At 55.2% G+C, this 22,625-nt stretch overlaps 1 protein-coding gene across 50 annotated transcripts in view; it reads left to right on the forward strand.

Moving 5' to 3' along the window:
* RAP1GAP (RAP1 GTPase activating protein) overlaps window positions 1-22,625 on the forward strand; it is a 74,164-nt gene that overhangs the window by 26,550 nt on the left and 24,989 nt on the right. For 48 of the 50 annotated variants that reach the window (XM_077970973.1, XM_077970989.1, XM_077970814.1 and 45 more), the window contains one exon: window positions 16,849-16,942. The exons of the other annotated variants lie outside the window; for them this stretch is intronic. Coding sequence is in view for 8 of the 48 variants with exons in the window: in XM_077970891.1 (XP_077827017.1) it covers window positions 16,849-16,942 (94 nt within the window). In the remaining 40 variants the exon portion in view is untranslated. The remainder of the gene's footprint in view (window positions 1-16,848; window positions 16,943-22,625) is intronic. 50 annotated transcript variants of the gene reach the window in all.

The following is a 22,625-nucleotide window of genomic DNA, read 5'->3' on the forward strand; positions in this document are numbered from 1 at the left end:
ACATTTAGTGTGGGGACACCCTCCTAGGGCCAAATCCTGTGCTGGGTGCTGGTGACATGATGGTGGAGATAGTAGATGAGGCCACTTCTTCTGGGGTTCAGAGTCTAGAGAGGGTCATAAGGAAAGAGGTGGTTTGATGGGAATGACATGTGCTGACTAGGGAGATGTGAGTGTTGCTGAGAGCTCAGAGAAGGGACTCCTGCCCACATCTGGGAATCAAGGAAGGCTTCCTGGAGGTGGTGACTCAAAAGTTGAAGTGGGCCAAGTGGCAGCGTGTGTGTGTGTGTGTGTGTGTGTGTGTGTGTGTATGTGTGTGTGTAGTGGGGAAGAGAGGTACACTGTAGGAGAATGTTCCAGGGACAGGAGGTGGCAGGTCAGCAATGTGGAGGAGAAAAGCGTGTGGTGGCACATGCTGGACTGAGTTGGGCCTGACAGGTGAAGAGAAGAGAGATAGTTACCAGGTCATGTCCCTGCAGGCCCTGCTGGGACTTCTGTGGGCTACACTGGAAAGCTCTGAACCCCTAAGCCACCATGGGAAGAGGCCTGCTAGGGTGCCAGTTGCCCACCCTCCTCCCTGCTCCAAGGAGCTGCTGTGTGATACTGAGTCAGTCCCCAGCTCAGGGAGGCCCTGGCTGCGCCCTTAGTGCAGAGCTGTGGAAGCCCTGGAGCCAGTGTGGGCTGGGACTGCAGATGCTGTCTCAGCCACCAGCTGGCTGGGTGATTTCTCTGGATCTCAGTTTCCTCACCTATAAAATGAGGGCAATGAAAGTACTACCTGGAAGACTGGTGTGGGGATTAAATGAGATAATGGGTGCCAAGGCCTGAAACCAGGGCCTGGCACACAGCACGTCCTCCATCGATGCCAGCTATTGCGGTTACTGCCATCATCGTGGTCATGGTTACCTGCTGTGCCTGCAGTGGGTGCGGAATCTCACTCGGTGTGTAGACTCTGTCCTCTGGAAACTTGCTGCCTGCCAGGGGGTGACCTGCCTGCCTACACGTGACCGTACGCCCCAGCCGTGGGCACTGGCCTTCCGCACTGGCCCTAGGCACTGACCCTGAGAACACTGGCTTTGGAGTCTGACAGGCCTGGTGCCAGGTCCTGGCCAGTGACCTTGAGGAGTCTCTCACCTTGCTGAGCCTTGGCTCGTCCCTTTGTGCATTGGGGGTGTTCATGGCCCCGACCTCACGGTGAGTGAGAGGCAGTGAGGAGGTGCTTTTAAACGGCCGGCCGGTGTAACAATGCAGCTGTTTCTGACCCCATGCTGCAGGAGGGAAGAAACACGTGCCTCGGACCCACGTGACCTAGAGAAACATCACCCTCCCTCTCGGAGGCTCATTTTCATACCTATGAAATGGGAAGATCAGCTGTGATGCACTCTGATGTGCTGGGGTTCTAGTGGAGTTAGCTTGTCACTAAGTTTGACCTGGTCCAGCTCTTTGCTTTGTGACATTGGGCTAGAGACTTAACCTCTTGGAACCTCAGTTTCCATGCCTGCAAATGGGCAATGTTCACCTCATGGGGTCTTTCAAGGCTTCCATTAGCCATTTGTTAATTCAACAAATACTTACGGAGTTCCTACCACATGCCAGGTACTAGTCTAAAGAATTGAGGATGCAGCAGTGAACCTGACAGACACGGTCCCTGCTTCACGCCCATTATCCTCCAGTGCAGGAGACAGAGAGCTAAAGGAAGTTTCAGATGGGCAATGTGTAGTACGGATGGGGTGGGTGTAAGAGCTGGTTTTGCCAAGGGTATCAGGGAGGGGCCTCTCTGAGGCCTGAATGGGAAGGAGCTGGCTGTGAAAAGGTAGTCCAGGGAGAGGGCAGAGAAAGTATAAAGGATTGGGGGCAGGAATAGGACTCCTTCCTCTGCCCTAAAGCTGGAACATTCCAGATCATCTCCTGGCAGCAGGTGGAGGTGGCTGAGGAAGCAGAGAGGCTGGAAGCCCACTTCTTTCAGATCAGGAACTGCTGCCCAGTCAGGTGTGGTGGCTCATTCATACCTGTAATCCTAGCACTCTGGGGAGGCCGAGGCGGGTAGATCACCTGAGGTCAGGAGTTCGAGACCAGCCTGGCCAACATGGTGAAACCCTATCTCTACTAAAAATACAAAAAAAAAAAAAAAAAAATTAGCTGGGCATGGTGGTGCACGCTTGTGATCCCAGCTACTCGGGAGACTGAGGCAGGAGAATCACTTGAACCCAGGAGGTGGAGATTGTCATGAGCCGAGATCATGCCACTGCACTCCAGCCTGGCCGACAGAGCAAAATTCCGTCTCAAAAAAAAAAAAAAAAAAAACCCAGAGCTGCTGCCCACTAGGCAGGCCCTGTGGGGTGGTGGGGAGCGTGGGCAGCCATGGAAGACCAGGTGTGGCTCAAGCCTCAAGTGAGCTGGGCTGTGCAGGCAGGAGGCTGGGCTCCAACCTGGAGGAGCAGGCAGGGGTAGAGCTTGCTGCAGGGCAGAGCCAGGCTGCCAACCTGGAGCCCACCTGACTGGACCTACCTGCACAAAGACCCTGGACCTATTTTAGGAGGGGCATAGCGGGGGGCAAGGGAACTGGTGCTTGTTCTCCCTCTCCCCCGCCAGCCTGGGCACTGGCCGCAGGTTGCCTTGGCCTTTCCCAGCCCACCTGCCTGCAGGCCGAGGAGAGGTTCTTTGAGATGGCCCGTTACATGTACACACACACATATTTCCCTACTCACAGCCATAGACTTGACCCTCGTAGAGACAGCTTCGTCATGAACATAGAGGCACAGACATACACATTCATTCATGCAGCACATCAGACCCAAACAGACCCAGGCATGACCTGAGGAAACCCCATTTCTAGTGGGAGAGACGGACAGTAGCCTAATGGTCACACCACGAAATGTGCAAACGCAACAGGTAAATCCGTGAAGGCCCAGGATGGGCTTCTGGGAAAGCTGGTCAGGTTGGGAGCAGCTTCTCCTGGTCTGGGGAGGGAGCTCTGGAAGACTGAATACAGACATAGCACCTGAAATGTGATCCAGGCGGACGGGAAGCGGGTAACAGGCAGGGGGCACAGCGTGTGCAGAGGCCTGCAGTGGGAAGGAGCACCTCAGGTTTGAGGAGCGGAAAGGAGTCTGGGGAAGGAGGAAAGAGGCCCTGGATGAAGCCAGAGACAGTGAGCGGGCGGGAGGGGGGCCGGGGATGGGGAGCAGACACGCAGGGCCTCGTGGGCCACGTGAGGCAGTTGCGTCTGGATCCTGCTCACAGCGGGAAGCCATTGGGGCCTTCTAGGCAGGTGGGTGGCGTGATCAGATCCAAAACATGCGACACAAGCGCTTTCCCTCCCACACCCATTCACGCTCCTGCCGGGGCCTCCCATCTCCATTCTCACCCACAGAGTCACACACACCCTCTCGCACCACCAGGCAGAACTTCAGAACACCCGGTGCCGACTCCCAGGAAAAGTGTCAGACGCCGCCCCGCCCACCGGCTGAGTCTGTGTGGCAGGGCCCTCTGGTCCAGCCAGGGTGGATCCTTGCTCACTCCACATCGGCGCAGATGTGCACTTGACCCCTGCCTGTCCCCACACGGGTGAGGTCATAACTCTTCTACACGTGCAAGGTGGCTTCTAGCTTAGGGGGCACTTTCTCACTTGTTCTCTCATTGAATGCTCTCAGCAGCCCTGCAGGGAGAAATTCTCTCAACACCGTTTTATAGCCGAGGAAACAGAGGCTCAGAGAGGTGAAGGGACTCTCCCTAGGCCACACAGCTAGAGCTTGGCACAGGCAGGATTTGAACTCAGGTCCATCTGACTTCCAGGTCTTGTTCTGTGGCCCATCCAGACTCAGGCACACTCAGGTGTGCTTGTCACCTTCCCAGGCTCTCAGTGAGAAGGTGACAAGTGACCTTCAATGGCAAATCCATCCACAAACAGGTTGATCAACACAGAAAGTTATTTAGAGCTCCAGGGAAGGGCCTGGGCCAGCACGTGCCCACCTGCCTGGTGACCCTGAGGCTTCTGGGGGTAGTGCCAGGGGTGGGGCTGGGCACCTGCCAGCCTGGGGCAGCTCAGGGCGTGGAGCCTGTGCTAGGAGCAGAGCCTACATTTACATTTACAAATGAGGTAGACAGCTCTGTGCCCACACATGCTAACCTGGCTGGCCTGGCTTGCAGGACGTGCCAGCTGAAGTCTCAGGGCACATCCCTGGGTCCAGCTGCCTGGGCCGCTTCTGTGCTGCCTCTGTTCTTCCCTGACCCTTGGAGCAGGTTGCCTAATGCCTAACGTAGTGGAAAGAGTGTGGGCTTGGGAGCCAGCCAGAGTGGACCCAGCTCTGTCATGCCTGGCTCAGGGACATTGGTCATGGTGTTTAGTCTCTTTTCGTGTCAGCTTCTCCCCCTTGGAATAAGGGGTGAGTCATACCTCCCTCTCAAGGTGATGGAAAAGGGTAAAGCAGTCAGGTGCTCAGAGAGCTGAGTCAGAGTGAGTGCTCAGCTCTCTAAAATCTTTAATTTTTTTTCTGATTACACAAATACTGAGTGTTCATGATAAACATCCAAACTGTGCACAAAAGTATTTGCCACAGAAGGCAGAAGTTCCTAGTGGTCCTGCTCCTCAGAGATAAGCCATGTAAACTTGTTTTTTGTTTTTGTTTTTGTTTAAAGAGAGAGAGGATGGACAGACAGACATAGCCCAACTGGGCTTCATCCCACTCAAAATTCTGAGCGCTGTTGGGCCTTAGGATCCCATACGCAGTAAACCCCTTTTCTCTCTTTTTTTTTGAGACAGAGTCTTGCTCTGTCGCCCAGGCTGGAGTGCAGTGGTGCAATCTTGGTTTACTGCAACCTCTGCCTCCTGGGTACAAGCGATTCTCCTGCCTCAGCCTCTTGAGTAGCTGGGATTACAGGCATGCACTACCATGTCCAGCTAATTTTGTATTTTTAATAGAGATGGGGTTTCACCATGTTGGTCAGGCTGGTCTCAAACTCCCCACCTCAGGTGATCCACCCACCTTGGCAAAAGTGCTAAAGTGCTGGGATTATAGGTGTGAGCCACCGCGCCTGGCCTTTTTTTTTTTTTTTTTTTTTTTTTTTTTTTAACAGGATCTTGCTCTGTTACTTAGGCTGAAGTACAGTGGTGTGATCTTGGCTCACTGCAGCCTCAACCTCTCAGGCTCAATCGGTCTTTCCACCTCAGCCTCCTGAGTAGCTGGGACTACAGGCATGTATCACCATGCCTGGCTAATTTTTGTGTTTTTTGTTTTTTGTTTTTTTTTTGTAGAGGTGGGGTTTTGCTAGTTGCCCAGGATGGTCTTGAATCTTGAACTCCTGGCTTCAAGAGATCCGCCTGCCTTGGCCTCCCAAAGTGCTAGGATTACAGGCATGAACCACCACTACCAGCTAACCATGTAAACTTTGACATGTAATTTTAAATGTTTACAAATGAGATTTCTGTTGTGTGCAACCCGCTTTATTCACTTAACAATAAGCCTCAAACACCCTTTTCCATCAAGACTAAAGACCTTCTTTGTCATTGCTGTATAGTATTTCATGGTTTGATATATTTAACTAATCTCCTTGTAATGGACATTGAAGTGGCGTCCAGATGTTTGCGGTTGCAAACCCTGCTTCATGACTGTTTTTTGTTCATATATCTTTATGCATTTGTGTACTATTTCTGGAGAATAAATGCCTAGAAATGGGGTTGCTGGACCAAAGAGTATGCACATTTTAATCTTTAATAGGAGGCGAAACAGGCCTTCTAAGAAGTAGTGGCAATCTGTGTGCCCCCAGCAGATCTGGGAAAGTCTGTTCCCTTTTGGGAATTCATCCATTGCTTCTGCCCTCAGCACAGGGATCCTAGAGTCAGCAAGAGGCATAGAATTCCAGATGTGGGGCTGGGTGCAGTGGCTCACTCCTGTAATTCCAGCACTTTGGAAGGCTGAAGCGGGTGGATCACTTGGGTCCAGGAGTTCAGACCAGCCTGGGCAACATGATGAAACCCTGTCTCTACAAAAAATAAAATAAAATAAAAAATTAGCCGGATGTGGTGGCATGCATCTGTGGTCTCAGCTACTTGGGAGGCTGAGGTGGGAGGATCGCTGGAGCCTAGGAGGCAGAAGTTGGAATGAGCTGAGATCTCACCACTGCACTCCACCCTCGGTGATAAAGTGAGACCCTGTCCCCCCACCACCAAATAAGAATAATAATAATTTCAAATGTGGAAGGCACTTGAGGTCCTCTAGTCAAACCCCCCACCACTCCTCCCATTCCCACACCTCGAGATATCCCTGGCTGCACCTCTGAGAAGCTCACTCTGCCTTTGCTTGATGGGGAGCTCAGCACCGTACACGGCAGGTTGCTCTGGTTGCTTTCCCTTCCTTCCTCCCTCCCTCCCTCCCTCTCTCTCTCTTTCTTTCTCTCTTTCCTTCTTTCCTTCTTCCTTTCTTCCCTTTTCTTCCTTTCTTCCTCTCTTCCTTTCTGCTTCCTTCCTCCCCTCCCTCCCTTCTTCCTCCCTTCCCTTTCCTTTCCCTTCCCTTTCCCTTCCCTTTCCCTTCCCTTCCCTTCCCTTCCCCTTTATTTCCCTTTCTTTTCTTTCTTCTTTCTGATGGAATTTTGCTCTTGTTGCCCAGGCTGGAGTGCAATGGCGCGATCTCGGCTCACTGCAACTTCCGCCTCCTGGGTTCAAGCCATTCTCCTGCCTCAGCCTCCCAAGTAACTGGGATTACAGGCATGCGCCACCACACCTGGCTAATTTTTGTATTTTTAGTAGAGATGGGGTTTCTCCATGTTGGTCAGGCTAGTCTCAAACTCCCGACCTCAGGTGATCCGCCTGCCTTGACCTCCCAGAGTGCTGGGATTACAGGCGTGAGCCACCAGGCCCAGTCTAGGTTGCTTTACGCTTGGGCAGCTGTGTTTGTCCCGTCTTTTCTACCTTCTCACAACTTCCACCTCAGAGTCTTGTCTCAGTCCTCAGGCACCTACAGAGGAAGAAAGGGAGGAAGAGAAGGGAAGGCCAGGAAATGCTCATGGTGAATGTTAAGCACTTTACATTAACCCTCAGAGGTCAACACTGCTGTCCCCATTTTATAGATGAGGAAACTGAGGTTCATAGTGGTTAAGTGACTTGTCCAAGGTCACACAGCTGTTATGTGGCAGAGTTAGGATTCGCACTGAAGGATCTGGCTCCAGAGCCCACACTGACGCTACACTGCCTCTCCAGGCAGGAGCCTGCAATTTATTGAGCACCTACTGTGTCCTCAGCTCTAGGCTAGTCAGGTTGTCCATATAATACCTAATTTATTCCACACAACAATCCTGCAAAGTTGGTGTTACTCTCCCATTTTGTAGCTGAGGAAACTGAGGCTCAGAGAAGAGAAGTGACTTAGAAGAGTCAAAGGTCCTCTCCACTGGGAAAGCCCTCCTCCAGGGCTCTGCTTCCAACCAGTCCTTGGTGGACTCAGTTTCCAGTTTCTCTTCCTCCCATTTGCCCTCTGTAGGATGGGAGAGCCGGCCTGAGACCCAATTTTCAGTAGAGAAACTGAAGCTTGGAGAGGTTATGGTGACTTAATCTTGCACACACTGTGATCTAGGGGCAGAGGGAGGGCTTCTCCATGTCACCTTTGGTTAGGAGATGGTGACCTTGTCTATCCCCGTGGGGGTTTCGCCTTGGCCTGGGCGGTCACCCCGCCTGGGAAGTTGTGAGAGGCAGGGACTTCTGCTCACCAGCCTGGCCTGGAGCCTATGAGGCAGCAGCCCCAACGCCAGCTAGGGCTGGTGCAGAGCGGGAGGGAAGGATTAAGCAAGGCCTCAGCAATGCGGGACTCACTGTCTAGGCAGTGAAACCAGAGGTGCCTCAGGAACAGTCCAGGCAGGTATCTCTGAGGTTCTGCTTTGAGATGGGGGAGGCCTGGTTCACCCCATCTCTGATCCCAACACCCGGCACCACTGTTCGGTCCAGAGCAGACCTCAGGACATGTGTTCTGAATGAATGACTGAGCAGAGGAATGAAGGGCAGATGGGGAGTGGGTGGATGACCGAGTGGGTGAGTGAGCGAAGGAATGCCTGGAGCTCAGAGAAGGGAGACCCCCCGGGCTGCGGAGGCTGGAGGGGACAATGTAGGGAGTGAGGAGAGACAGAAAGCGCAGGCGGCTGTAATACCGCGTATGGGCTGACGGGTGCTAAGAAGGTCGCCCTGGCCCAGCCTTGCCCATCACTGGGAGCTCTGTCCTGCGTGGACGTGGGCAAGGGGCAGAGCAGCTGGGGCTGAGCTTCGGGCTGGAAGCTTGGAAGTCACGATCTCCGTCCAGGCTCCGGTTTTCTTCCGGGCAGAATGGAGATAGCGTTACTGCTGTGTGTTCCTCAGGAGGCTGTTGAGAGGGTTGATGGCGAAGGCAGTTTGCCAGGCTGGGGAAGCAGATGTTGTTGTCCAGCAGGAAGAGGCCCTGTGGCCAGGTCATCTCAGAGTCACTCCTCCTCCTTACCCCAGTGCAGGGGAGGAGTCAGTCCTCACTGAAGTCCACAGGGAGGTGGGAAGGGTCGGGTTTTGGCCACAGTGGGGCTCGGGCCACCTGGGCAAGGGAGACAGACGCTGGACAGACAGCAGGTAAATGGGTGGCCCGGTTCCCAGGTGCTGTGCTCTGGGCAGGGACCGGTCCCGTGACCGCCTCTCTAGGCTGCCAACCTGTTATTTGTTCAGGAGGCCTCTGCCTGGCCCAGCTCCGGGATCCGGGTGTCTCGGCACACAGCCAGCATGGGGCGAGGGTGGAGGCCCCATGTGCCACCTTCCTGCCCACCCCTCTGCCCAGATTGGAGCCTGAGTCCCCCACCCACACCCCCAGGGGGACCCTGCCAGCTGTGTCACTTGGTAGCTGTTGAGGCCCTTGGCCCATCATGAAACCTCACTAAGCCTCTGCCTCCATATCTCTGAAATGGGTGAAGATGGCAGCCTGAGGTCAGGGTTGTTGTCATAAGGCTTAAATGACATCACAGTGCCCACATGGCAAACAGTCCCCGCCCCTGCCCTACTCCATCCCCACACTCCCTCTGGAGTCCTGGGAGAGGTCGAAGGTGCCCAGGGAAAGGCGACACAGGAGCCTCCCGTGTCTATGCCTGGCTGCTTAGGCTCCTGGTGGGCTGGGGAGGAGGGGGCCAGGTTCCCTGGACCTAGCTTTGGAAACCTGCTCAACTGGCTGCCCCGCCACCTTCCCTGGCACCTTGGCAGGGACAGGGGCAAGCCAAGGGGAGGGCAGTGCCGGCTGGTTGAGCTCAGAAAACAATGGGCCTCTGTGCCCCCCTGGGAGGGGGCAGTTCTGGGGCAGCCACTTGGTTCTGGTTTCAGGAGATTCGAGTCCCCTCAGACCTGATGCCCATGGCTAGGAGACGCGGCTCTGGCAGTCCCCCAACCCCCATCCAGAGGAGCCTCTCTCAGGGTTGCCCTCCACAGCCCCCTTCTCATTGGGAGGTCTGTGCCTTTGTCCTCATCCTCCACCCTACCTGGGTGGTAGAACTTGGTAGAACCAGGTTGATCTGGAAACCAGGAAGACCCTAGGGAACTGGACCCAGGCCTCCCCCTCCTGACTTCTGATGACCAGTGCTGGACTGGCCGGAACCCCTCAGGCCCCTGTTCCAGGCTGCTGCCCCCCACCGAATTCTTCTCTGCCCTGTGTTCATTGGCTCCCTGAACCCCTCCCCTGCCCTCCCAGACCATCCCCTCTTTCCATGTCCGGTTTCCCAGCCTTCGTGCAGTGGGTGGCTGTCCTCAGGGTGGGCTCCTCCTGCTCTTGCTCCAGGCACTGTCGCCTGTCCAGATCCCCATTCCCCTGCTCCCGGTCCTAGCCTTCTTGCCTTGATCGTCCTGTTCCACCTGCCCCGGCCACCAGAGTTTCACCTGGTTAAGTTGAATTTCAAAGCATCAATGGTTCACTAGGCAGAAAAGCAGGAGAAGGTACCACCAGCAGAGGGGAGTGCCTGTGAACAGTGTGGCTGGTTAGGAGAGCTGCCTGCAGCCTGGGGAGGTTAGGACAGAGCCAGGACAGGCGGCTGGGGCAGGACAGGAAAGGGGAGGTATGAGGTTGAGGCTGGAGGGAGTCAGCAGGGCCTGGACCCACTGGGAGACCACCATCCAGGGCAGCTATCTCTGGGGGGTCAAAGGGCCAAAGGGCCAAGCCCACCACCCAGGACAGCCCCACCACACTTCTGGTGCCCTGAAAGGGTTGGGCTCTCCAGAAGAGTGGCCAATAATAATAGTTACAAGCACTTTACAGCAGCTCTATGAAGGGGGTACATTATCTCTCATTTTGCAGATGAGAGAAAAAGGAGGCTGTCACCACCCCTCCAGCTGGTTAACATGTGAGAAGCACCCCAGAGAGGCGTCTGGCCACCCGTGCTTGGTATTCCCCTCTTCCCCACCATTTCTGGGTCTGACCGTGATGTTTTGTTGGTTTGTTTCCATTGTAGAGACAGGGTCTTGCTCTGTCACCTGGGCTGGAATGCAGTGGCACCATCATGGCTCACTGTAGCCTGGAACTTCTGGCTCAAGTGATCCTCCCACCTCAGCCACCTGAGTGCCTGGGACTACAGGTGTGAGCCACTGCAGGGGGCTGGTTTTTTAATTTGTTTGTAAAGATGGCCTACCTCAGCCTACCAAAGTGCTGGGATTGCAGGCATGAACCATGGAGCCTGGGCTGACCCTGCTGTTTTGCAGTGTGGAACTCCCTTGAGATCTGCCCGCCCTGGACTGGTGGAAGGCCTGTGATCTTATCCCTGATCTGCTGCCCAAGGCCTTACTGGCTGACTTTAAGGTCATGTTTTCACCTCTCTAAGCCTCAGTTTGCCCTTCTGGGAATTGGGGATCCTAGTGACTGCCTTATCTCCACTCCAGTTCCGGTGAGAGTCCCAGGAGTGAGCAGATAAAGAAGGCTTTTGAAAAGTACAAAGAGCTGCACTCACGATGGTGCGATTATTATTGTTACCTCGATACAGAGATAAGGGAGGGGGAGGAGGTGCAGTGACAGTTGCCAAGAAACCCGGGAGCTGTCAGCAGCAGGCTTCCGGCCCGGCCCATCCCACTCAGGAGCTGGGCCCTTCCCCCACACCCCTGCCTCACCCTTTCCCTGGAAAAGGTGCGTGTTCTCCCCGAGAGGGAGAGATAGCCACCACACAGACACAGGGGCTGAAGGTGACCCCGGAATGTGCCTGGCCCAGACTCCAGGTTGGCTCCAGCTTTCCATGTGACCTTGGGCGAGTCACCTGCTCTCTGGCTGCTCCCATTTCATGTGTCAGAGGAAGCAGTGGGCAGGTGTCCAGGCCAGAGAGGGCAGAGCTGGAGCTGGGCCTAGGGAAGGCGCTTGGCAGTGGCTGCAGGAGCCAGGGCCGTGATGGGAGGTCACTGGGGCAGGAGGCCAGGTGACGGGACTGAGGGCCTGGGCTGAGGGCAGTGGGATGCACGCTGTGGAAGGGACACTGGACTGGAGTCACACCTCAGCCCTGCCCTTTCCTGGTATGCGACCTGGGGCTTGTCACTGAACCTCTCTGAGCCTCAGTTTTCTCATCTGGAAAAAAGGTTTATATCTCATCTGGATTTTTTTTTTTTTTTTTTTGAGACAGAGTTTTGCTCTTGTTGCCCAGGCTGGAGTGCAGTGGTGCGATCTCGGCTCACTGCAACTTCCGCCTCCTGGGTTCAAGCGATTCTCCTGCCTCAGCCTCCCAAGTAGCTAGGATTACAGGCATGTGGCACTATTCTGAGCTAATTTATGTATTTTCAGTAGAGATGGGGTTTCACCATGTAGGCCAGGCTGGTCTCGACCTCCTGACCTCAGGTGATCCACCCGCCTCATCCCCCCGAAATGCTGGGATTACAGGTGTGAGCCACTGTGCACGGCCTCATCTGGATTTTTAATAAGTTGCTGTGGCGCTCGAATGAAACAATGCCAGTGTAAGCTCCAGGGTGCTGCGCAGATGTGACCACAGTCATGGCAGGGGGAAGGAGGAGAGGGGAGAGCTCCCCATGTCCCAGCATGCTCTGGGCTCCTCCCAGCTGCCGCTGCCCAGGAGGAATGCAAAGCATTTTAAGCTGAGCCAGGCCAGGGAGGTTTTTGGAGACATAGGGAAGGGATAGAGACCAGGGGGACCTCCATGATGTGAACTGAATGGAGAAGACTAGGAAGAGACCAGGGTGGGATAGGAGAGAGAAGGGGAGGGACAGAGAGGTTCGGATTCATGAAGTGGGAGGAAATGACCACATTGTGGGTGGTCTGCCGAGGCCAGAGGAAGAAGGGGATTGGAGGGGTGCTGGGAAAGGTGGGGCAGAGACGGGCAAGCTGGTGAGGAAGGCTGAGCGGGAAAGGATGTGAAGCAGAGAAGGGCAGAGGGCTGGTGAGGAGAGGAGAGGCTTTCATTCATTGCTTCAAAAGTATTTACTGGGGCCAGGTACAGTGGCTTACTCCTGTAATCCTAGTGTTTTGGGAGGCCAAGGTGGGAGGATCACTTGAGCCCAGGAGTTCCAGACCAGCCTGGGTAACACAGGGAGACCTCATCTCTACTAAAATTAGCTGGGCATGGTGGTACCTGTAGTCCCCGCAACTTGGGAGGCTGAGGAAGGAGGATGGCTTGAGCCTAGGAATTTAAGGCTGCAGTGAGCTTTGATCATGCCACTGCACACCAGCCTGGGCAGCAACAGGAAGACCCTGTCTCAGAAAAAAAAAGAGGCCGGGTGCGGTGGCTCACGCCTGTAATCCCAGCACTTTGGGAGGCCGAGACGGGCGGATCACGAGGTCAGGAGATCGAGACCATCCTGGCTAACCCGGTGAAACCCCGTCTCTACTAAAAAATACAAAAAACTAGCCGGGCAAGGTGGCGGGCGCCTGTAGTCCCAGCTACTCGGGAGGCTGAGGCAGGAGAATGGCGTGAACCCGGGAGGCGGAGCTTGCAGTGAGCTGAGATCCAGCCACTGCACTCCAGCCTGGGCGGCAGAGCGAGACTCCGTCTCAAAAAAAAAAAAAAAAAAAAAGAAAAAAAAAGAAAAAGAAAAAAGTATTTATTGAGCAACTGCTATTTACTAAGTGTCAGTATAGTGTAGTGTTAAGGGTACCACAACCAGATGTTGGGGGAGGTCAAATCTTCAGACCTTCATTTACTGTGTGTGACCTTGGACAAGTTACTTAACCTCTCTGTGTCTTAGTTCCCTCCTTTGAAAAATGCAAATTAAATGAGTTAATACAATAAAGTAGAGCAGAGCCCGCACATAGTAAGCTCTGTATCAGCTGTGTCTGCCATTGCTGTTGTTACTATTACCTTTCCAACTTGACTTGAGGTGCTGGGTCGAGTTCCTGAGCTGGAAGTTGTAAGGCTCTGTGGGGAGGTCCACAGGATCGGCCATACATGTTATAAAGTTCAGATCTTGGGCTCTGAAGTCAACAAACCTGTGTCCAAATGCCTGCCCTGCCTCATTGCCTGTGTGACCTTGGGCAAGTTAACGCACCTTTCTGAGCCTCGTGTGGAGAGCAGGCAGTTTCTGAACATCTGCCTCATTGGGGAGCTATGAGGATTAAATTAGATTATGCAAGATGCCCGGCAGGTTGTGGCTTTGTCATTCCTGTCCCTCTTCTACCCCTTCAGGTCTGGGGATGGATGGATAGGCGGTGCCTAGAGCCTCCAGTTTCCTTCGATGTCCCCATCCTGGAGCCCCTCCCTTCCCCTGCCCCTTACGACCTCAGCAGTGGCTTTTTAGGTGGAGTTGCCTTCGGGGAGCAGGACTCTGGCCAACCAGGAACTGGAGAGCCAAGGGCCCTGGGATGGGGTCCCAGGTGGAAGCCAGAGCACCCTGGCCTCAGAGGCCACTCTGGTTCCGCACCCACATGAGCAATCCTGAGTGAAATGGACACCTCCACATGGGGAGACTGAGGCAGAGAGGGTTCTGGAAGGGGGTTTTTCAGGGACTACTGCATGGCTATCATATGAGCCTAGGGGAAGACAGAAGGGCACCGGGACTAGCCTGATCACAAGCAACAGCCACCACTGGGCAGCCACAGCCACACCCAGCACTCCAGCACTAGCAGGGGCGGCCAGCTTTACCTGCTTCTACCCCAGGACTTCCTGACCCCCAGGCAGCCTCTGCCCTCCACCCCACTGCAGGATCCCTAGTTCCTCAAGGGCATGTACTTTCAATTCCAGCTGCATCCCCCATTCGCTAGAGGAAGTGGCTTCGCCTCTCTGAGCTTCAGCTTCTCTATCTGTGAAAATGGAGAGAAATAATACCCACCTTCTAGCACAGTAGTTGGGGGAGAGGATGCTTGACCCAGTCCCAGTCACATAGTAGGTTTCACCAAAGAGACCCCATGGGAGCCTTAGTGGAATTGCCTAGAACCCACCCTCCCTCCCTTCCTTTCTTCCTTTTTTTTTTTTTTTTTTTTCTGAGGTGGAGTCTCCCTCTGGAGCCCAGGCTGGAGTGCAGTGGTGTGATCTCAGCTCACTGCAACCTCTGCCTCCTGGGTTCAAGCAATTCTGCTTTAGCCTCCCAAGTAGCTAGGGTTATAGGTGCCCACCACTGCACCCAGCTAATTTTTGTGTTTTTTGTTTGTTTGTTTTTGAGATGGAGTCTCGCTCTGTCGCCAGGCTGGAGTGCAATGGCGCAATCTTGGCTCACTGCAACCTCCACCTCCCGGGTTCAAGAGATTCTCCTGCCTCAGCCTCCCATGTAGCTGGGACTACAGGTGCACGCCATCACACCCAGCTAATTTTTGTATTTTTAGTAGAGACGGGGTTTCACCATGTTGGCCAGGATGGTCTCGATCTCTCGACCTCATGATCTGCCCATATCGGCCTCCCAAAGTGCTGGGATTACAGGCGTGAGCCACCACACCCGGCCTGTATTTTTTTTTTTTTTTTTTTCAGTAGAGATGGGGTTTCACCATACTGGCCATGGTTGGCCAGGCTGGTCTCGAACTCCTGACCTCAGGTGATCCGCCTGCCTTGGCCTCCCAAAGTTTTGGGATTACAGGCGTGAGCCATCACACCTGGCCCGCCTATAACCATTTCTATGGACCTCTCTTTAGTCCCTACCCTCCCACTCCAGACTCTCCCTATGTCATGTACCCTGCAATATGCAGGAACCTGCGCATAGGGACATTCCTTTGCTCACAATCCTTCAGTGACCCCCCAACCTTCATTCGTTCATTCCAGTCATTCAACAAACAGTGAAACTTGGGCAGAGTTTACCATGAACAAATGATGTGAAAGTATTATTGAGTGAATTCCCATGAGCTGCCCAGGCTCTGCAATGAATGTTTTTGGAAACTGAGGCTGAGAGAGGCTGTGTCACTAACTCAAGCTCACCTAGCCAGTCAGTGCCTGAGACTTTCTCCCCTACACTGATGCCACAGGCTTGAAATGCCACTGCCACCATATCTTTCCTTTTGGGTCAAGCACTGGCCAGTGCAGACCCCTCTTGTAAGATGCCATCACTCCTGGGAGGTGGAGAGGCCTCTAGTGCATAAGTGGGGCTGTGGATGGTTCCTCTGGACCATTTCTCCTGCTGGAGTAGCTGGGCTGCGTGGAATTAGAAGGGAGGCTCAGACCGGGCACAGTGGCTCACGCCTGTAATCTCAACACTTTGGGAGGCTGAGGCGAGCGGATCACCTGAGGTCGGGAGTTCAAGACCAGCCTGACCAACATGGAGAAACCCCGTCTCTACTAAAAATACAAAATTAGCCGGGCCTGGTGGTGCATGCCTGTAATCCCAGCTACTCAGGAGGCTGAGGCAGGAGAATCACTCGAACTTGGGAGGCGGACGTTGTGGTGAGCTGAGATCAAGCCATTTGCACACCAGCCTGGGGAATAAGAGCAAAACTCCGTCACAAAAAAAAGAAGAAGAAGGGAGGCTCAGAGCTTTCTCGGTCTTCTTCCTGGGCCAGACTTTTTCGGGTCCTTCCCCTCTTGGGGTGTGGCAGCCTGGCTCTGCCTGACTCAAGCCTGCTGTAGGCCACCAGCGATCATCTGAGTCACCCTTGAGGGACCAGCCTCTCTTGATGGGACCTGAGCGGAGGTGCAGCCACGTCAGGGTGGCTCGAGGCAGCAGCACAAGCCAGGCCTGCTTGCCCAGCCCCAGGTCCCCTGGATCCCAGGAACCACTGGGCATATCCTCTCCCTGCCCCAGAGGTGGCCTCAGCAGGCTTTTTAGGGTGACAGGAGCTGACTTGACCCTCACCAGACCTGCTTTCTTTCCTCAGGGAAGGGTGTGGTGTGGGCAGAGAGTCCGGGCTTCGAGTCAGGCAGGTCTCACGCAGATGCTAGCTTTGCTGCCGGCCAGCCATGTGACCTCTGTGCACAGCTGGGTCCTGTCCGTAAAGTGGGAATACCAGTGTGATGAGGAGGCCATGCCCTCAGGCCTGGAACGAGGGCTCGGCACAGGGCCTGGCATATAGTAGGCCCAATGAGTGTCAGTTATGGTCACTGTCATTCATAATAGTGGTAGCCCCGGTAGCCTCTCAGTGCCAAGGCGGCTACTCCCAGAGGCTCAGGGAGGAGTCCATTGTAGAGGCGGGAGCACCCTGCTTAGTCCAGAAAGCTCACCCTCCACAGCAACCCTCCGTACACCTGCCTCAGTCTACTCATCTTCAGAGTAGGTCACTGCTTGGCTGGAGGCCTAATGGAGAGCTTGGGGAGAGACCCTGTCCACGTCTCTTGATATCCAGGGAAGGAGAGCCTGTGTGGCAGCCCTGCTCACGAAGCCCCTCCTCTCCCTCCTTTTGGGGAACCCATGACCCTCTCTTCCATGAAATCTAACCCCCTCACATCCCCCAGCTCTGAGAGTGACTCTCCCAGAGTTCCCAAATTTCCTGGCTTGGGGCTCTCCCTGACCTCAGACTCTTTCTCTTCCAGGAGGAGTGATGGGCAGAACCAGCGCTTCCCTCAGGCACTAGACCTGTCACGAGTGAACTTAGTTCCCTCCTATACTCCTTCACTCTACCCTAAGGTAAGTGTCCCCCTCCATACCTACGGCCCCTGGTCTGCCCCCTACCTCCGACACATGCCCAGGGCTGGGAAAGGCCCACGAATGACTTTTGGGCAAAGGTAAAATGGGCAGATGCTGATGGGGTTTAGCTCCTAAGGGGTTGCCATTCCTGAGCCCTGGGTGAGCCTGGTGCAGTCGCAAAGGTTGAACCTGGGTCTGTAGACTGTTGTGGGGAAGGGCTTAGGGCAAATCTAAGCAAAACAGCTGGTAATAAACCAGCCCCCCAGCTATCTTCATCATCTCTACAATCAACGTCACCATCAGTCTCCTCATCTGTAAACCAGGCGCAATGAGAGGACCCACTTCACAGGGTCATTGTGAAGATTACTGCAAAGTACAGACAGGGCGGCCCGGGCACAGCATCCGACACAGAGTGAGAGCCCTGTCAACGAGCCCCTATCATTATTATTAAAATCAAACGTTTGACCAGTGCCTGCTTCATGCCAAGCCATGTGCTGGGTGCCAAGGGACCAGAAACCAATCTGATACAGATCCTGCTCTCAAGGAGCCACAGTCCAGTAAAGCAACAGATAACTGAACAACGTATGCAGAACATCAAATAGCAGAAATAACCGCTAATATTTATTAAGACTTACTGTGTGCCAAATGAGTACTTAATGCTTTATTTGCAGTATTTCATCTCATCCTTGAATTATGTGATAGCTACTATAATCAGTCCCATTTTGCAGATGAGAAAATTGAGGCTCAGAGAGGTTCAGTCACTTGCCCAACTCAGGTTGGATGTGGTGGGGCCACGACCGGATGCAAGCTGTCTCACCAGAGGGCCTGGTGTTAGGGCCTCTCTCATGCAGGGGTGATAAGTTCTCACTTTTGCAGTACTTTTTGCAGTTTCTAAAGCACATCCACAGACTTCATGCCACCTGGTCCTTTTAGTAAACCTTGGGTAGTAGGCATTCTCTAGTTGAGGATGCAGGAGCTCAGAGAAGTAAAGTGGTCTTCCCAAGGTCACACAGCCAGAAAATAGCAGAGGCAAGATCCACCAGGCTCCTCTCCAAGAGCTCTGGCCTGGAATAAAGGCCAGGCACCTTGCCTAGGCTGGGAGGGCAGATGGCCAAGGAATGGTGTCCATGTGTGGGACCACCACCTCCATGGGGGTCCCACGTAGGGCTGCTGGGAGCAGCAGAAGGAGGTTCCTGAGACCGACTCCTGTTTTCTCTGTCTGGGCAACAGCCCAAGACTGGGGCATGTGGATCCGGGGCTTGGCAGGAAGGGAGAGGCTCAATGGCAGCCCTCACTTGACAGCTGGGTTCATGAATGAAGCTCCCAGTCCCTCTCCCCCTGAGTATCTCAGGAGGAGCCCTGGGTTCTCACCAACGGCTGTGTGCCCTTGGGCCACAGCTTCCCCTCCCTGGGCCTCAGTCTTCCCATCAGGAGACGAGAGAGAGCGCAGGCCATCGCCGTGGGCCCTGCCTGCTAGACAGCCTGGGGTTGGCCTTCTCAGATTATTGAAAAGCTGCCTGTCCTCAGGCTTCCTGGCCTCCACCCAGTCTGGCTAGAAGCCTCCGTTTGTGCCAACACAGCTCAGAGAGTGGGCTCCGAACCTCCCCTTCCCGACAGCCCACCCCCACCTCAGAATCAAGAGAGTCTGTGGATCATCCTCCTTTGACAGGAGAGGAAGCCAGGGGCTAGAGAGACTGAATGATCCATCTGGGGTGTCCAGCAAGCCGATGCTGGGCTGAGGGAAGCCAGGCCTGTGATATCTTCTCCATCCTCCCCCGCCCGGTGCCCCTACCTCTGTGCACATTCATAACATTGATGGCATCTGTCTGAAGGGCAGGTGGCCTTCCTCTGCCAGTGGGCAAATCCCTGCCCCTCTCTGGGCCTCAGTTTCCTCATCTGTAAAACAGGTGACAGTTTCTTCTCTACCCACCTTGCCAGCTTGCAATTGGGTGAAAGTACTTTGGAAAGTAGAAATTAGGAAGTTGAGCTCTTATCATTACATTCCCAGGGCTGGACAGGGCACCCAGAAGGGACATTCTCCTCCCTTCAGGCCCCACATTTGTACAGGCATCGAGCTACCCAGGACGCTCCTTCCCTCCCCCCTACGGGGGTTTCTCCACCCGGGGATTCAGAAACCTTCACACACATATGTACACAGCCTACCCACACCTACATACGGGGACATAGTTACAGACACAAAACACACAGCCACAGCCAGGGGTCTGTAAATATATTCAGAGACTTGCACATGTATACATGCATGAGACACACATGTCCAAACATAAATTCCCATACCCAGGCATTCCCATACACACACAGAAAGACAGTATGCCCACGTATATACAGCCACATCTGGTTGTGGAGTCTCACATGCACGCACACATGGCTGCACGCATATGTGCACACACCTTCCACACCACGTGGCACACAGCCATCTCTGGTGCTGTGAGCTGGTCTCGCCTCCCCCGGGGGCAGTGTGGGAATGGATGTTTCTCTGGCTGGATTTCAATGGGTGCCCGGAAGTGTTCAGGCCTGGAAGTGGCTGCATAAATCAATATTTGCTGTTGTTAATTATTAAAACCAAAGCTACACCGTATCTGGAACACACATCTCCAGAGTTCCTGCTGGCTCTCCAGGCCCAAGCCTGATTCAAGGCCAGGGCTAGGGGGAAAGGGAGGGCACAGTGCTTTCCTTCCAGGAGCCCTTGGCTCTGGGGCTGGAGGGTGGTGGGCAGCTGCTGGCAGCTCTTTCAGGAAGCTGAACAGAGGTATGGCTCTGAGCTGGTGGGCAGCCCTGCCTCCGCAACATCCAAAGCAGCTGTGTCTCCTTGGCCACAGTTCAGGAAGCATTTGCTGTGTTCCCAACATCTGTCTGGAGGAAGCAGAAGCAAGGCCCTGTCCCTGTCCCTGCTGTACGGCTATACCAGGCCAGGGACACAGTGCAGAGTCAGCTGGAAGGGCCTACAGAGGCCTTATATTTTACAGATGGGGAAACTGAGGTCCAGAGAGGAGGCAGGGACTCACTCAAGGCCACTCAGCAAGTTGTAGCTAGTATCCACATGTCCCAAAATCTACCTGGGCCCTTTCCTCCATACCACGGGCCTGGCAGCCCCTCCCTAGGTGCTTTGGCCATCTACCCCAGGATCTGGAGCAGCTAGGGCGGGGGAAGGGACGGGGCAGGCCAGCCACTGTCAGGCATGGGAAGCAGGGTGGAGGAGAGGAGGAGGAAAAGGGAGAGACCCCAAAGAGTAGCACCAGGTCTTTATCTGGATTCCACTTTGACTTCTTCCTGACTGTGTGGTCTCGGGCAAACTATTTCACCTCTTGCAACCGGTTTCTCATCTGTATAATGGAGATGACATTTGTACCTCTTTCTTGGGCTGTGACGAGATTACGACACATGCGAAGGACCCAGCATTAAGTAGGTGCTCAGGAAAAGCCCTCTGTCTGCAAGGTAACCCAACCCCGTCCTTGATGCCCTCAGGCGGGGTATCCAGAGCCTGGGAAGATGGAGAAGGTGAGGTGGGGGCGCGCTGAGGAGAGCCGAGCGGGCGGCCCCCGGCGGGGAGTCCGAGGCACCCAAAGCATCTAGCGCTCCGACTGGAGCGCGCAGGCGCAGCGTCCCCGGGCCGCGGGCCGGGCCGCCCCCGGGGGGCGTGGCGTCAGCGCCCCCGCCCCGCCCCGCGCCGCGCCGCCCGTACCTGGCGCCCCGCCCCCTCCGGGCCCGTCCGTGGGGCTAGCCCATCGCAGGCAGCGCTGCCGCCGGGAGCCGGGAGCGCGGAGTTCGGCGCTGTGGGGCACGGAGCCGGGCGCGCGCGGGCCGGGAGCCGGCCGGGCCAGCTGAAGTGCCGCCTGGGCGGGGGCCGGGCCGGGCCGGGCTCGGCATGGCACAGCCGCGGCCCCCTGCGCCCCCCGGCCGTCCGCGGAGGGGCTCGCTGCCCGCGGGGGCCGGCTGGCAGGTGAGGACCCGGGCGGGGCGGCGTGGCGGAGGGACCCCGGGGCTGGGTCACCCCAACTGCTGAGGAGCCGGGCCGGCTCTGCCCCAGCCAGGGCGGGCGCGCAAGGCTCCATCATGGTGGGCGTGTGAGCTTCTGGGCTGACAACGGCCACGGGGCACACCCCTACCCTGGGGTCCCGGACCCTGGGGCTCTTGCAGTGGCCTCCCGAGTGGCACTGTAGCTCTGGGCTGCAGCCGCAGGATATGTGTGGGCGCGTGCTACTGTCCGGACCACTTTACCCTGCCCCTGCCCCGTTTGGGGGGCTCCGAATGCTCCAGGGCCACTTTGTGGTGGTGCTGGCATGTGGGGCACCCCCCATCTGGGCCCCATCTCTCAGAGCCCTCGCATGTGTCAGGGCGTCTGCTGCTCCCTGTGAGGCTGTAGCTGTGGGTGTTGCTTGTTGCTGTGTGTACACTCTGGGTGACAGGACCATGTGTCAGTGTTTATGTGACTGATTCCCAGTGCAACAAAGCTTATTAGAGTGTTCCTGGCTACGTTTGGTCACCCTGAGTGGGGTGTCTTAATGGGGGACATTAATGCACCCATCATTACTGTGACTCTTTGGAGCCATGCCCAGCTGAGATTATGTGGCTGACCTGGTCACAGAAGCCAAAGTTGGTGTCATACAGTGTGTTGTGTTGACGGGCATGTTTGTCTGCCTGGACTTCATGTGTGTGTCTGTGGTTTCTGCTGTAACAGCCTGCGGAATTGTCGCTTTCAAATGCAGAGGTGTTGGGTGTGACCATAGGGGACCATGGGTCAGGGTGTCCCATGGACTCCTGTGGTGGGTTTTACAAGGTGGGTCTTGCCTCTATGGGCACGCCTCACGGCGTGCAGATTTACACGGGCTTGTATCTTGTGACCTTTCCCAGGGCTCTGTGTGTGTGTGCAGGTGAGGGCTGTGTGAGGTTCAGACCGTGTCCCTCATCCTTGGGGATTATCTACCCCAGCAGTTGCTGGATACCTTTTGAGTCTCATTCACTGTTGTTATGTGACCCTGCCGAGGCAGGCAGGGCTTGTAGCTGTGAGTGGGGCTGCGTCTGGGTCAGCCTGGACACACCCGCCTGCCTCTGTGGCTGTGTGTTGTCATGCCTCTTGTTCTCACACATGAGAGTGGTTTGTGGTGTTACTGTAGCTTTGTGTGCAGTTACTGGTGTGCAGACCCGTGCAGGTGTGGGTTTGCATTTGTGTGTGTATCTCTCCTGGTACTTGGACCTGCATGTGTGTGAGTGGGTGTGCTCCTGTGTAACTCAGAACGCCAACATGTATATTTGTGTGTTAGTATATAGTTCTAAGAATCACTGTGCACAGTCCCCATTGTATGTGTTTGTGTGTGTTGTTTTCTTGGTACATGAAACATGTATAGGGTGCAGTGGGACTTTAAATATTGCTGTGCAGGCTTCTGTGTGTGTGAGCAGGAGGGGAGGGAGAGAGATGGAGAGAGAGAGAGAGAGTGTGCATGCTTCCTGGTGTACAACTCCGTAGCACATGTGTCAGCAGGAGCCGCCTGAGCTGAGCCTTGGAGGGGCAGGGGGAGGGTCACCATCCTGGAGACTCTGGGGGCTTCCCAGGCCCAGCCCTGAGCCGGGCCAGCCGGCAGGGATGCCGCCTTCCAGGAAGGCTCACAGGGAGTTGGCGCTGGAGAGGCCAGGGCTGCCAAGCGCAGCTGGCAGACACCGGATTAAC

This window comes from Macaca mulatta, chromosome 1 (assembly GCF_049350105.2).
Source record: "Macaca mulatta isolate MMU2019108-1 chromosome 1, T2T-MMU8v2.0, whole genome shotgun sequence".
Taxonomy (NCBI): domain Eukaryota; kingdom Metazoa; phylum Chordata; class Mammalia; order Primates; family Cercopithecidae; genus Macaca; species Macaca mulatta.